At 35.9% G+C, this 17,070-nt stretch overlaps 2 protein-coding genes across 2 annotated transcripts in view; one reads left to right on the forward strand and one right to left on the reverse strand.

Moving 5' to 3' along the window:
• Nucleotides 1–394: 394 nt before the first annotated feature.
• Nucleotides 395–1,381, reverse strand: LOC139116321 (toll-like receptor 1). Its single transcript, XM_070678953.1, has one exon. It carries the CDS (start codon nucleotides 1,379–1,381, stop codon nucleotides 395–397), a length of 987 nt encoding a protein of 328 aa, XP_070535054.1.
• Nucleotides 1,382–1,390: 9 nt separating this feature from the next.
• Nucleotides 1,391–17,070, forward strand: part of LOC139115678 (V-type proton ATPase subunit H-like) — a 31,028-nt gene continuing 15,348 nt past the window's right edge. The window contains exon 1 of the mRNA XM_070677982.1: nucleotides 1,391–1,459. Within this exon, the coding sequence (XP_070534083.1) occupies nucleotides 1,434–1,459 (26 nt within the window). The 5' untranslated portion in view covers nucleotides 1,391–1,433. The remainder of the gene's footprint in view (nucleotides 1,460–17,070) is intronic.

The following is a 17,070-nucleotide window of genomic DNA, read 5'->3' on the forward strand; positions in this document are numbered from 1 at the left end:
AAACAAATTTAGTTTTTACAGAAAACAAAACATCATCTGAAAACCTTACACACAAATTTCTCCATCATAAGAACACATTAATATGAAAGTACTCCCTTGAAAGCGATTCCACAACTAAGAATGACGATATCCAATCACCACTATTTTTGAAGAAACATTCATATAAAATCCTAGAACTCATGTATATACAAACTTGTATCTTATTTTAACAAATCTATCTGTAAAGAAAGGCATCTTTGCAAAGATATGTCTAATATAGAAGTTACGTGGTATCGTACAAATGTTTTGACCAAAATGAGGCTCTTGGCAATCAGAAGAGAATATACAAAATTTGTCATCATGCAAACAAATACTAAGGGTCATTTGATACCTTCAGCAAGTACAAAATGACAACCTAAACTTTGTGTAAGCGGTCAACTTTCCCAGGAACTTTAATAGCATCTTCTAACTTTGCCCAAAATAACTGCCTGGCAGTTTGATTGTTTTCTTGGGGCCATTCTATGAAAGTCTTTTTCGCAAAGAGCTTTCTCAGCCTTCTTGGCAAATCTTTCTCTGGGATCGGTTCCAGTAATACCAGAACAACTACATCTCTGCCTTCGTCAAACAATCGATGCAGAGCCATCTGCATCTCAAAGTAACACCACTCACTTTTCACAAAGTTTGGTGTCAACAAGAGAATGGTCTTCCTGCTGTCCTGGATGCTGTCAATGATGTTATCAATGATGGATTTTCCACCAATGAAGTGTTTGGAGTCAACACATATTCTAAACTTTGTCTCAAGATGGTGAAGTAACTCGTCATCAACAAAATCCTCATCTTTGCTATTGTATGACACAAATGCATCATATTTCTTCTGCTTTTCTTCCAGGTCAACAATTTCACGATAACCCCTGACCTTCAACTTGACCACAAAGCAGGCATACTTTATGTACCAGCGATTGTACACACACACAGCCGAGAGAGACACCATAATGACAGTTGCACAAGACAAGATAATGATTATTTCTGTGACCAGGTTTGATTCACACTTCAAAAGCCAAGGATTGAAGTCTTTGACATATGACACTTTGCTATCAGTGCTGGATGAACAGCGGTAATCGCTAAAACCTTCAAGAGCCACCACTTTGTCACTCTCTGCCCACTTTCTAAACCAGCTGAGTTGACAGTCACAGCTGAAGGGCAATCGCTGCAAATCTACAACACGCAGAGACGGAAGAAATTTCTCTGCCAGGAAAGATTCTGGAATGGAAACTATTCCATTTCTAGCCAACAGCAAAGTGGTCAGATTAGGTAAATACCATGAACTTCCATTGATGGTGACTATCTTATTGCCACTCATGTCAAGGTATCTCAGATGTGTAAGACTACTGAACTGTGACATATCAAGGTGGGTCAACTCATTTCCTTCAAGGTGAAGTTCTTCAACTTTTGGAATGCTTTCAAAGACAGCAGATGACAGGTAAGAAATGCGTGTGAGTGAAATGTAAAGCTTACTTAACTTTGGAAACTTTAAACCTGCTTCTGACCACTCAGAATTGAGTGAGTTGTCCCACAAATCTACCCATCTAGTTACTTTCCGGTTTATGAGCATCAGAGTTCGTACTGAAAGAGAGTTTTTCAATATCCTGAGGTGAAATCTATTTCCAGACAAATTCAAGTATTCAAGTCTGGGAAGTTTAGAAAATGTTAAATCCTCACAATAATTACATGATGGGTTTACATCATTGTTAGAAAGATCAAGAGACTGGAGTGATTGGTGCTTCAGTAGACAATCCATGCTAAATTTAAACAACATGTTGCCTTTGAGCTTCAAATCTTCTAAATTAGGAATGTGGCAAAGGCTTATTGTCAACAGTTCATCTTCTACTTTAAGACCCATTTTGTTCATCACTAACTCTCTTAAAGTAGATATATTAAACATTGCCTTACAAAATGAATCAGAGTCACACATCATGTGTTTGTTCTTTGAAATGTTCAGCACCCTTAAACTGTAATCACTATGTGCAAACACATGCAAGGAAGCAAGAGCTGTTGAATCAAGACGATTTTCTGACAAATCTAAAACCTCTAGTTTCTTCAAACCTGAAAAGATATTTTTGTCAAGTAAATATAATACATTTGAACTAAGATTGAGTGTTCTCAGTTCTTGAAGATGTCTGAAGGCAGTTGCTTTGATTGACTTCAGTTTGTTATTTGATAGGTTCAGGTCAGTTGTACTGTTTGGCAATGCTTTGGTAAAGTTTTCTCCTGGCGTCAGATAATGTGGCTTGGGTGTAAATCCTTCGTAGGTAAGTGATTTCAATGAAGAGGAGAACAGATGTACTAGGTCTGATTTACTGTTTGGAGTCTTTTCAAAACAATACTTTTCGATGACCAATGACTTTGTGTTCAAATACTGGAACGCATCAGGATCAAGATGGCTTTCACGTTCAATAGCAAACTCAAACACACTGGTGGCGTATTTTGCCTGGAGAACCACCTTTTGCAATGCAATTTTGTTGACTGACTTCTCAAATTTGATCTTTGAGAAATTTCCACCGATATATAGGTACTGAAGACTAATTAAATTGGCCACGGCATCTGATGGTATCACATGTAGTCTAGTTCGAGAAACATCCAATGTTGTCAGATGTGTAAGCTTCCTGAAAGTACGTGGATTTAGCTCATAGATGAAAGTATACGAAAGATCCAATGTTTCCAACTTCTCAAGTGAGTCAAGGGCAACAATGTGAACATTCTGAATTGGGTTTCTTCTCAGAACTAAAGTACGTAGATTTGGTACATGTTTAAACAAACCTTCACGTACAGTCTTGATGCCCATGATCTTCATCATCAGGTAAGTCAAGCTGTCCAAACCATGGAACACATTTGGTGAAAGTTTTGGGTATGGGTAGTTCTTGGTTGCAAATGCTTTCACAGCTCGGATGGAGCACATCAGACTGAGACTCTCCAGATTCGATAGACTTGAAAATGACTTAACTGCAATCTTTGTGAGTGGATTGGAAACAATTTGCAATACCTTCAGATGTTTCAGTTTGGAGAAGCTGTCGGGAGTAATTCGGCTGATGTTATTGGACATAAGATATAGCTCTATGAGGTTCTCAGGAAGATTCTTTGGAACGGTATCATCCAAGCTGTTTGACACTTTTATGATGCTCTGGTTGTACACTTTCCATGGTGCCATGAGAGGTGTATGGTAACTGCTTCCAGTTGTGTAAGTTCTTGTCGCAAACACCATAACCAAGGCAAACAGGACTACACGCGATTGCTTCTCCATTCTGTATGCTACACATCATGTGAGTTCAGGGTGGTATTTATACCTCCTTTTTCACCCCCACAAAAGCTTTGTAACTTCCCCTTTCCTATTCCTACTACAATATGACCATGTGAAACCAGGAAGCTTTTAATTGTAAATCTTCCAAAGCAAACAAGCAGCTGATTCTGTTAAGGTCGGGGAATTGTAGGAAACTAGTGAGCCCAGGATTTTCTTCACAACACATTCTTTAAGACGCTACCTCAAATAGTAGCTTTTGTTATCAAGAGAAAGTATTTAGATGTGAATTGAGTTTCTCAAATTATGGGCCTTCAAACCATTGAGGATAAACTGACCTTTGCCTTTACACACGAGAAGCGCACATACCCCCGGTATATAGAAAGCCATTTCACAGTACACAGTACAATGAAAATTATAGTATTTAGTTTCACATCATCTTGCAAAACGAAAGTATGTTTTTTCAGCTAACTTATTGAATGCTTTATTCTACATATGACCTATAGTATTTTTCTGAAAGCCTTGTAAACTGCGAATAATTTTTATGATTTACTTTCAAATGTGTTACTGTACAATACACTGAGTGCAGTGAGAACAAGTCAATATTAATAACATAGTCCCCGCTTGGTTAATAAATTTTTAAAACATTAATAGAAATCAATGTAAAGTGAAATTTGTTGAAGCATATCTAGGAAACGGCAGAGAAAATATTAACTTTCTATTGATGTGAATGACATGTGCACTGTTTAGAATATAAATGGAATTAGTTCAGCAAAATTTATGTACTAGCTGGGGAATAGATGCTGCTATATGAGAATGGATATGAAAAAGTCAGAACAAAACAGCAACTTGACAGCCATATTACATTGTATCAAAGAGAACTTTGACATGCACATGTAAGTTATAATGTAAGTCTTGTTCACATTGGCAACCTAACTGAAATTTGGGCCGACGCAAAATAATTGTCCTTTTGGGATTAAATTTGGTCCGTGTCCACACCTACCGGTACCAGAATTAGGGCCGACGTAACTTTACCTTCCTTTGTGACCTCTGACCTGTCAAAGTTCAAAATGGCGCATTTGAATATGGCATGCTGTTTCTACTGTTCATGATTTTCCTGTGTTTTTACGCACAAGAAGGGCAAATATGACTACCACTCACCCTTTTAATCATCGGAGAGATCTTCACCATTTATTGGATGAGCATATGGTATATATAAGACCGCGGTGGAGAAATAACCAGTGCGCGGCATTTTTGACATGCCTCTCTAGTCTATTACGTGCACTGTGGAATCGAATGACATGGTCTCGTTTGCGGAACAAAGGTTGGTGGGAAGTTCAGCGTACATGGGATGATATTAAAATGTAAAGACTGGATTGAAAACTTTCGATAGGTGTAAACTTTAGTTTCAAACGTCGTTTGTTTTGTGCGAATAGTGTGACTAGTTCAACTTCGATCCATAGCGGAGGCCTGGTCAACTGGGACCAGGGCCGACGTAACGTGTCCACACTGGCGATTTGCGTCGGACCAAATTTTGCGTCGGCCCTGAGTCGGCCCTGAACCCCCCCTTCTAACCGGGACCAAACTGAGTCGGCCCAGGGCCGACTCAGCGTGTCCACATTGGTTTTTTACGTCGGCCCCGGCCCTGGTCGGGACCTGGGCCGACGCAAAGTCGTCAGTCTGAACGTACTATATGTAAGTCTGAATGAAATAAGTCCAGGCATATTGACTAATTGAATTTTTTGTTGGCATTTATTTGGAATTTTTTCAAAATCTGCCAGGATTTTTTTACCGCATTTCAACACCAACTACAGTTTACCATATCAAATGCTTACTAAATCACCACATTATATACTCTTAGTTCCGGTAGGTATAAAATTACCAAGAAAAATCTTAAAAATACAAAATGAAAGATATCCCAGTAAAACTGACAGTTTCGCAAAGTTGCCCCAAAAATTCAAAATTCCGGATTTCAACTTAATTTCAATATATTATATTAACAAAAACCCTAAGAACCCGTTTACTAAATATCAAAGCAATCAGACTAATAAATTTTGAGAAACAAATTTTTTGACCAAAAATGATAAAAATTGCCCCCAAAATACAAAATTCAAGATTTCATCCTAATTTTGAATATATCTAATTAACATAAACCCTAGGAACCTGTACACTAGATATCAAAGCTACCTGATCAGAAGTTTTAGGAGAAAAATATTTTGACCAAAAAAGGCAAAAATTGCCCCAAAAATAAAAAAAATTGCCAGTTTCAACATACCTTCAATACATTATATTGAAATTAATCTTAGATATCTGTACACCAAATATCAAAGCTATCAAATCAGTAGTTTTTGGAAAAAAAATTTTTTTATCAAAAATTGGTAAAATTACCCCAAAATTACAAATATGACAATATCAATACAATTTGTACAAGCATGACTGAGGCCATCCTGAGGAACATGAATATTAAGTTTCATAGCAATCAGACGAGAGATTTCAGAGAACAAGATTTTTTTTTGACTAAAAACGGAAAAAATACCCTAAAAATACATACATGCAAATTTCATCCCAATTTTTGCACACATAATTTAGAATACCTAAAGAAATCTGCATACCATGTTTCAACCAAATCTGACCAACGCTTACTGAGTTTTAGCCATTTGCAGGATTTTTCCTTTTTTCCCCCTCATTTGCATATTTTTGGCACTGACATGTTCATTTGAACTAATTTACATCTCCACCCCCAGGTGCACCTGTAAATCAAATAGTAAGACAGTAGGTGCTATGGTTTAGGAGTTTTTGATGTGGACGTACATACATACATACATACATACATACAGACAACATTTTCCCACCTTATACGAATACCTCCCATTTGCATATATACATATGTATATATGGGAGCTAAAAATAAGTTGAAAAGTTTAACGAAAGAAATACCATTCTTTGAATATTTTTTTGATGTCTTCATATCTTTTTTAATTGGAGAGTTTATTATCCATATTTGGTCATTTAGATTGTGATTAATTAATTGAATGTGACTGATTAAACAAAGTTTATGTAGTGCTTTGTAAATAAAAATCAACAATAGTAATACTATAGCTGTTATTTGATTTTATTAACTGATTACTCCATCAATTCATTCAGATTAAAATGATCTACATAGTTCATTGAGGAAGAATGTTTATATCATTGTGAACATATTACCCATCATGCAATGCTCTTTCAACTTTCTTCAACAGTGATATAAACGTACACACAAGTCAGGCTAGTACCATTATTTCAAGGCGGTGTATATTGTGTAATTGTGGTAACTATTTACTTTGTGTGAAGTCATTAGATGAATTCAATTTGAAAAGCGTGACTTCTAGCACTCTCGACTCTCTGCAGGGTAGGGCTGCTGTATTCAATGGGGCCATTTAACTGTACTTGATGGCTACAATTATCTTTAGAAAAAAGCCCCGAAGAAGTCAGTGACAACACCTGGAAACCAGGTATCAGTGACCAACCCTTTGAACAACAGAGTGGTGATATAAAAAAATCATCTTATGAGAAAATGCATTGGTTCTTTTACAAGTGACCATTTGGAAAAATGACATACTCTTTTGAAAAGATGCCAACATTGTCCAGACAATTCTCACGAACCTGTGACAGTCATTGTACCTTTAGAATATCTGTATGAACAGAAAATTGTAGCGGTAATAGGCTACTTAAGTTTCTTGTCTATAGGCTATGTTGGAAGTTATAATAGTACAACTACTGAGTAAACACAAATTGGTGAACAACCCTCGGCAATTGAGGAATTGATGACCACAATTAACTCTAGCGACAATGGTTGTTGTTCATGCTTGTGCTGATAGATAAAACCATCTAGGAACAGACACACTAAAATGGCCAAAAACACAAAAAAATAAAAAAATAAAACACACCAAATTTCAATGTACTAATAATTAGTTTAACCAGCACTGAACTAATATAAATGTCAACTACAAGATCTATTGTTCAAATTGCTCCTTTTTCGTGCCTTCTTTTTCACTAGGTGATTTCATACCATAGAGGTGTGCTTCTGTACAAAATTCTTAACAAACAAGCTCCAGTAGAGGGTTATAACCCTATGGTCACTTACAGTTACCAAACTAGAGCTAGTCATAGCAACAAACTGAACTTCAAAACTGAAAACAATTTTATTTCAGAATTTGTTCATGTATCAAGAAACTACATATCTGGAACAAATTCAATCATGCAGTATGAGCTATTCACTGAAACACCTCTTAAAATCTTCAAGAGACCTTTTAGAGAGATGTTTCATTTAGTATTGTAGCTTGCTTTTACCAATTCACTTAATTCGATTTGTCTATTTTGTTATTGGTCTCTTTTTAAATTTTCTTGTCTTTGTTTCACATAAGCTTTTGGATTTTGTACTATTTAATGTTTGTGAGGGCCACTGCAGAAATCAGTGTTAGCTATAACTAACAAAGGTACCCTCATTGAATAAAATGTAAGTTTACTGTATTATTCTGTATATATATATATATATATAATATACATATATATATATATATATATATATATATATATATATATATATATATATATATATATATATATATATTATATATATATATATATATATATTAACCATGGCAACTACGAAGCTAAATAAAACTTATCAGTGTTTTTTCCAGTACCCGTAATTGCATGAATCCCCCATTCTAATCAAATCCCCCATATATTGTTAATTGTCCTTTTACAATTAACTACATTTAAATTACTGTATGTAGTGTTAAATTGGCTTGATAAGATGCCCTGGTATTAATCAGTCAGTGATGAGAAATTTCTTGTAAAACAGCATTCACAATTTCTTTTGAACAACAGTTCACACATTGGAAATACAAACACACAAACCTTGCAATATTTTTGTCACGTAAACATTTGCCCACGGAAGTAATATCCAGTTGATGGTTCTCAGAGCATAGATATTCATTGCTTTGGGCCTGGACGCATGTCACTGATTGAAAATTGTGGGCTTGAACACAATCACTGAAGCTGTGAGCTACTTGATCTAAAATTAAATCCATTCGTGTACACTGGAAACCTTACAATAGAGACACACTGAAGACCAGTGCTAATGTCTGCAGGAAATTTATGGTGCCTGATTGTTTAATTTGAAAACCTGCATGGAACCTGAGTTAATAATAGCTCTCTCATGGTGTAAGCCTGATTGTGAGACCTTGGAATCACCTCAAAATCATAATCTGTGGGAGATATGGTCTTGATAGTTTGGATAGGGTAGTGCATGGAGGTTATCACAAGAAGTGCAAGTGAGAGGGAAATCTGACACTTACCGTGCTCTTGGAGATGTCATCTGCAGCTGAGTGAAGATTCAAAATACACTGAACAGCGGTGGGAGTGAGCTCACAAAACTGCCAGGCAGGGGGCAAGGACTTTTCTCTCTCATAAAGTTCGTCAATATAATTCAAAAACATTTATGTAAAAGGGCACTGGTACTAAAAATCTTTGATATCTTGAGACAACAAAACAAAAACGGTTCCCTGATGTGATACGATGACCTTAGTAACTGATCACTACGGTTTGTGTTTTTGTGCCAGAGATCCCTGCGCTGTCATCTACAACAGCAGAGATCACTGCATTGTGAATATGCCGGCAAAAAAAGACCCAGGGCATTGTTACTGCTGGTAGAAATCACGGCATTGTTACTGGAGACAGAAACCACAGCATTGTGTTGCTGGCATTGTTGCCTTCACTATTGTTAGGTATGAGGGGGATTTAAACTCTCCACTAATTTCTGCTTTTCACATTGCTGGCTGCACGTTCTCCAAACACAGACCACTGGGTACTACTTGTCTTTGCTTTCTTCTCAGCGAAACTAATGTGACTTTGGGTATTAATCTACTTGCCTGTTGAAATTTGCAAAACTTCTTTCAGTGTTCGGAGTGCCACAGTGTTGTACAATGTTATTGGTTTTGAGATGTGACAGACAATACTGATGCCTGGCTTTAAGATTGTGTTATACATAACAAGCTTTTTTCAAAGAAATATTTTTTATTGAAGATCACATGAAAACTCTCTCATACTATATGTATTTTCTAAAAGCAGAGAATCTAAAATTGAGTATGGTGGCAGTAGTTTACTCAGAGAATGAAGGGGTACCTATTTGGGGGAGAAACCATTAATTTTGATATTAATGATAAAAATTAATTTACATCAAAAACTTGAAACTTGTTTCTAAAATTTACTATCTCATATAAAACTATACTATATTCATAAAGAAATAACAATTTTTTTTATTGCATTTTTAATTGGTAGGGGTTGAAAGACCGACATTCAAAAAAGTGATCAAAATCACAATAAGCAAAATGACTCTTATTCAAAATGTAAGGACTTTATTGCCAAACAAACTTGTCATTTTGTTATAGAGTATTTAAAGAACGTACTGAGAAAATTTCGTCAATTTGACACCAACTTACGACTGCTTGTTGTGCTAAAAACTGAACCAAACCAATTGGTCAATCTTGAGTAAACAAGTTTATGAAAATTGAATGAATCTTTGCACAAAAAGTGATTTTGAGCAAAATACGCTGTTACCAGCAACATCACACGGAACAAATATACATATGAATAAAACTGAACTTTACAGCTCTATCCAACATCATTTCTGAGAAAATTTTACTGAAACATTTATGTACTTTTTGAATTCAATATGAGATTTCCTGCACATTCACATACACACCTAAGGATATAGCCCACAACACATTCATCACCTGATAATTGCAAAGATATTGTGGAAAGCTTACTGTTCAAAGCATCCGAGTGACAAAAATTCTCAGTTCATTAATCACCCACAAAGAAACACTTTTCAAATAAGTGTTCAGTAACATCATGAAAGTGCTTGAGTCTGATAATAGTTCTAACCCTTTGAGTGCTGTAATTTTTCCCGCCAAAATTTTAGTTCAAAATTTTACCAATTTTTATGAAGATTTCTTTGTAATTTTTTATAATTGTTGCACTGAATGGATATCACTTTTTAGAGGCTACAGTTTTTGATCAAAACTTTGGAAAAAATTAGAAAAAAAAATTGTCTGGGTTACAATTTATGAAGGTGACAAAAATTGACTGTGGCGCTCAAAGGGTTTATGCACAAGTATACTTGCACACTGCTATTGAGCGTTCTTTTTGATTATTGAATATTTATAGTCCCTCTGAAAGCCCAAGATTCTTACCCTAAAATGTATTTAGGTTCAACATAAAGCAAGACATGTTATAGGTTAAAAAGAATATTAGACTACTGTGACATGCATGTTCTTGATCTTTACTAATACCGGTACATGTACTTCCTACTCAACTTTTATCTCATCATAAACAGACAGACTTGATAGCCTTGAAGTTTTTATGAAACACGTAAAATGCATGTTACTGTCTTCCTAGGCACTGAAATAGCCATGGTTGTTTCTGGTTTACTTAATAACTTTCTATTTATAGATATAAAATAATCACTTGCCTACTTCTGATAAGTAATTGAAATATATGAAAACAGACCAGGTACCGGGAGTCTGAAACTGTATCTGGAATTCCATGTCGTTTTCGGCGCAGTATAAAATTTCAAAAGATATATCGTATCTCAGTACTTGAGTGTAATTTGTTCTTTTCTGTATGAGCAATATTAACTAGCTGCAGCGGTGATTGTGTGTTGCTATGGTAATGTCATCCGATATGACATGAACAATGGGACATGCCCTTCCCAAAATTAAACTTGAAGATTCAAAACCAAAGACTGAAGCCACCAGTGCTGAATAAAACTATATGACACAATTAGTAAATGATTGAAACTTTACCTCTGCTGGGACTGAGTTGAAATTACACCGTGAAATCTTGTTCCAGTAGCCTTTGTCTGGCAATAATGTAATGGGCTAATGATACTGTGGCCTGTGTTAATTTCAGTGGTAAACAATCCGGCAGAGAAACATACAAGAGCATGCAACGGGGTCACTACAGTATATTGGCAAGCAGGAATGTGTATTGATTTCCAAACAACCTTATCACATTACGGTAAACTCAACATAGTTGTGTTGGGTTCATTATGATAATATCGTTTAAATTACAAACCCCAGCTGTATACAAATCTACTGGTTCACTGTTCCATTTTAGTATAAATTCTGAAATACGATGGCTTTCAACAGACTCAGGATTATCTAGTCTTTGCCCATCTGATTTAATTCATTTATTTATTATCTGCACAGCGGGCCAGGATTACTGTAATACATCAAGCTCTATTTGTGAATGACTGAAATCAGAACTGCCATATGTAGAGATGACATAGAGAAGTTATTCATTTACTTGGTAAAAGCTGTATAGGAACTGACTGTCAACATTTATGATATATTCATTACCCTATACTTTACACAGGCTGATCAATATACAACACTGAGGTCATGACTTTCGATGGCGCTATAAGTTTTGTTGGTGGTCTGTGAGAGCAGGCTAGTTTACTAACTTATTTTTATTGATGTTTTGAATTTTTAAGAATTTTCAGGTGATGTAAAATATTATGACAAAAAAATCAAGCTTAGTTCAGATTGCAACTTAGTTCATATAAGAACAGAAAATACTCATTTCAAATATAGCAATTTCATGAAAAGTTAACATAAGTTCTGCAAATTACAGTTTTGATAAAGCAATAATTGCATTATTCTATATGTCAAACCTGTACAGCTTTCCATCACTGCCAGTACATAAGATGTACATTATGATATGGGTATCATTATGACTTTTCACAGTTATCCGTTACACAATTACCAAAACATTTGTAATTATTGGGCAATTTTTTGAACGTAATAAACCACAGTACAGAAAAAACTCTTGTAGTTTGGTTGATACCATGCTACTCTTGACTTATTCTAGTTATTCTACTGTATAGGTAGATACAGGAGATAATTTATAGGAGTGCACTTCAGCACTCAGTGTAATGCCTTTGCCCAGAGCAACTCCTCACAGTTCAGAGCAACTCCTCAATGATTCTCATCTAATATAATATTAAATCAGTATCTGCAATTTTCACTAAGCCATATTATGAATACAAATTATATGATATTTAACTGTAATTGAAAATTTACGTTTTGTTCTGTATATTGGTTTCAAGCAGACTATCCACAACTACACACAAGTAAATACACTGCACTAATACCACACATATAGTACACTGCATATGTACACTTTGTTAGCTTTCTTCAAAAAGTTAATTAATTAATTAATTAATTAATTAATGTAATCAAGGTTCTTCTGAAGGATGTTCTGATTTACAGAAAAACCTTCAACTCATCAAACATCTGGGCCTCTTCAAAGGAAGTTGGATTGACAAAATTAATAAATTTTAATTAAAATCCAAGGAAAAAATCATACGCTATATCGTCTAATCATCATAAGGGATCTGTTATGACACTGACATGTTTCCATAGCAACACTGATGTAAACAAATGCTACTTATTTATATATGCATCATTAAACCTTGCAATTATAAGTGTCAAGGTACAGCAGGGAAATCCATGAATCACTAATGTTGTCAACAATACCACCCAAGAACCAGGAATTGCAAATTTCATAGCAAAGTGCACAGCTGTCCTGTGTATTGTTTTTCAAGACATTTACATATAAATAAATAATACACAGGGTACAAATACCGGTATGAGCCGGTACGACACGGATCTATTAGCTATTTTTTAATATCTTCTAATCATGGACAATAACTTGAAGTGCACTGTACCTTACATGTACCATACCAGTGACCTTCGTGTGCGAAAACTTCTTTTATGTTCAAATAAGTGAACAAAAAACATGATTTTCCTGGAATATATTGTTATTTATCGGAGCTTACTTAAGTTAAAACAAGCAGAACCAATAGTTTTGAACATTGCCAAGAGCAAATACATTCCTCAATGTACTTGGGTCCATACTGTAAACACAAGTAAAACCATGTAATATTTATTTCTTGAGGTTTAACCTATAGATTGGGCGCCGAGGTGGAATTACCCTGCATACAAGATGTAAAGTAGCCACTGCAGCACAAAATGCAACATGGGTCTGTGTAAGACCTCAGGCTAGCAATGTTCAAACATTCACATGACACAAACCGTCTCATTACAGACAGATACTGAGGGGGCATAGTAACATACAAACGAAACAATGTGAATCCATACCTTCATGTACAAAATGGATTAACCCCGGCGACCCGACATCAACCCTCCAGCTTACCATACCAACCAGATCATACCATTTGAGACAGGTGGGTGCAGGAATTCGCCTGTAATTGCTTTGAATAGGGCCATCCTAATCCATGTTGTTTGACTGGTACTCTAGTAGATGAGCTATATAAATCTATCCATGCAGATGCTTTACGGTTGAACACTGCTCACAGATCCATGCAATGGCCACATTAATAATTTTGAATGCATGGATCTTTAATTCACCATACTATTTAAACCTGACTTATCAAAAGAGGATAATATTCTTTATCATTAAACATTCCAGCAGAGTTTGTCCTACGACCAATCATGTGAAGATAAATTTCAACCCTTGGTTTCCCACCCATTTGCTTAGACTTACTGGTAATACTAACAATCATTAAAATTTCACAACACAAATATTTCTCACCGCTTGGTAGCTAAGAAACCCAGTCAATGCTATACACTGGGAACATTCAAAAAACTTGACAGCAACTGGCATTGTTCAATTGCTTCTAGTACATTTGACTAGTTAAATTCAGCCTTCACGGTCAATTCTTGGCATTCATTTGCAGTTCACTGAATACCTAAACTGTTTGTCTTGATGTAAAACACGACTCCTAAGAGTCTATTTTATATCATTAAATTTTCAATGTCACCGCCAGACACCTTAACTTGACTATGAACAAATGCCATAAAGTATCTTTTTACTGACATATTACCTTTTTCATAATTTTAATTTCAGTACTTTTAGGAACTTTGACAGCCAAACCTGGTAACACTTACGAAACCACATCTATTTGCTACTCAGGCCCAGATCACAAAATACACAGCTGTTTCCTTGTTTCTTTACACACCTGGCTCTCAGGACAATTAAAAAGTAGTATCTCACCATGGGGACAACCAAACTGTAGAGTGTGCCAGGTGACTGTTTCTGACACTGGGTTTACTATTTGAAATGTAATGACTCATAGCAATAGAGAAAACAAATACAGCCATGACGGAGAAGAAAAACCACCTTTAATACTACACTGACTCAAGACATTACTTTTACTTGTTACTATAGGTTTAAATCTATTTTTCACTGCAGCTTCCGGCATATTTCTCTATTACTGTCATATGCTACACAGCATCTGTGGGGTTGACGTGATAACTCTGCCTCAACTATTAGACACTTGTACAGAACACAAATGACCACAATTGGGTCAAGGGTGGTCTATACTGCATGTTGTTCGGCTATATGACCAACAACAACAGCATTGCCACTGCTTCAGTACACTCCTGTTTACGGACAGGCATTCCCAAGAGTTGCTCAGAGTGTCAATAGGTGATATGATCAATTCCTGAACCACTGAAGCACAGATGAAAGACTTGAGGACACGGCCAAGAATGATGTCAAAAAACTCACCTGTGAAGCCAGATTGCGGTGTCCTGTGTTCCTAAGCACACGCAGGACTTGAAAGAAACCCTTGGTGGAGGGTCAGTTGATGTGAAATATATCACCAGTACACGGTAAACACTTGTGAGCTGCACAACTGACAGGCAGGCCCACAGTTAGGGGCACAGCGACAATCGTACCAATATCTCAATAAAAGGTGACCGATGACAGATCAGCAGGCGTAGATTAACAACAGAGCCTGCACGTATTTGTGACAGACGAATTCCGCAGACAATTCACGGTGTCGTGTTTGTGCCCCTGAGTTACTGAATGGCATCCAGTGTACAAAAGGTGGATACCATACCGGCCAATCACTTGTGAAGTATAGTTGTAGAGAGCACGTTCTAGCTGTGGCTCCACTTACACTCCAATGTGATTCAACAAAAGGCCGGCACACACCTAACAATTGTTATAAACAAAACTGAAGGATGTCCTTTTACGTTATTTTCTCAGTGGTTGTGTCTTGCAAAGAATGAAGAATAACAACAGAATTCCAAACAACAGCCTTTGTGATATCAAAACGAACAGGAAAAAACAGTTTTGCTTAGAGATTTTGTCATTCCATTGCTTGTAATGGACTTTTCAGAATCTATCAACAGAAGCTGTAAATTCAAAAATCAACCAGCTATCTTGGTAGCACTTTGACAGTGTTTGATAGCAAGTTCATTATTTTGCCATATAAATTGACAACCCTGATAAGTTTTATCCCTGGCCTTCAACTTCAACGTAGGTATCATCAATAATTGGTAGAGAACAAGAACAAAGTTTTAACCCTTAGTTACTCTCTTGAACAATAAAGTTGCAATAGTTTGCATTGAAATGGTACAAATATCAGACAGATGTTCAGAAAAAATGAAAGTCCTTCACATAAGACAATTTTAGTTGCGATGCGACAGTCACAAGCTACAACTTCAAGTTTTGCATGTTTGATTTTCTTAGAGTTGTGCATGGCAACCATTTTACCTCAGTTGAACTGATCTGTTTCCCCTTCTATTTGAAAATAGACTAGTTTCAACCCTTTCACAACTGTCGTTTGGCCCAAATCAATTATTATCAATGGCAATTGTGGACCTGTTCACAAGGAATTGGGGGGGGGGGACAGGTTAACACCTAGAGATAAGTAGCAAAATAAGCAAAAAGTTTGTCATATTTTAAATGCATTACAACCATCACAGTGTAGTTCGTTTTCTTGGTCAAACAAAGGGTTATTAGGGATTATTTCACTTCACATTTTTCATCTAAAGTCAATAAACAAAATGCATGACAACACAGTCAGGAATCTGTCACACCTGTTCTCCCTTCCTCTTCCAGTACAGCTTCAAGTTCAATGTTCTCAATTACATCTTTTATCAAGTACAAGTTTAACCCTGTTATGCCTATACAGAGGTCTCATCCTCAATGTCAAATGTCAGGCCAGAAAAAATCAAAAGTTTTATGTCTATTATACTCTAAAGTTAATGATACCATTACACACAACACAGGATTATTAAATTTACACTTAACAATATTATGCCATCTTGTTCAGTATTAATGGGCATTATGAGGGCTTCACGTAAGCTTGAACTTTGGCAGTGGCACTTGATTGAAAAACTAACTTTTGTATGAACTTGACAAGTAAATCCTGGTAAATAACTTAAAACACTGATTTCACAGACCAACAATAAATTAACTTTAACTCTCAGCTGGCTTTTTCGTCAGCCATAAAGTAAGAAAAATATCCAAAAAGGTCAGAAAATACACAAAACAAGAAAAACCAATTCAATATAAATTAAGGACATATTGAACATTGGCCATGACCTTTTGTATGTTTGTGTGCAGACAACACCTGGTGAAGATCTTTATGCACACACAAAGGTTACAAAGTTTTAATAATGGTTACTTGGCAACAGGGTTTGTTCTGGACTTCAAGTTCATTCAAAGTAAATAAACATGATAAAGGTAGCAATGTCAAAGTGAGAGACTTGGCAGGAGATAGCCAGGTCATCGTCATGATACAAGAATACAGTCAAGTGATAATTTGACCTTCAAATCCCAAAAAAGTTTGCTGTGCTAGAAATCATAAAGAAGTTGATGTATGATGTAACATTGCATCCAAACCTTCATTAAAATACCAGCCTTTACTATCAGTA

The sequence above is a fragment of the Ptychodera flava genome, chromosome 17 (assembly GCF_041260155.1).
Source record: "Ptychodera flava strain L36383 chromosome 17, AS_Pfla_20210202, whole genome shotgun sequence".
Lineage (NCBI taxonomy): Eukaryota > Metazoa > Hemichordata > Enteropneusta > Ptychoderidae > Ptychodera > Ptychodera flava.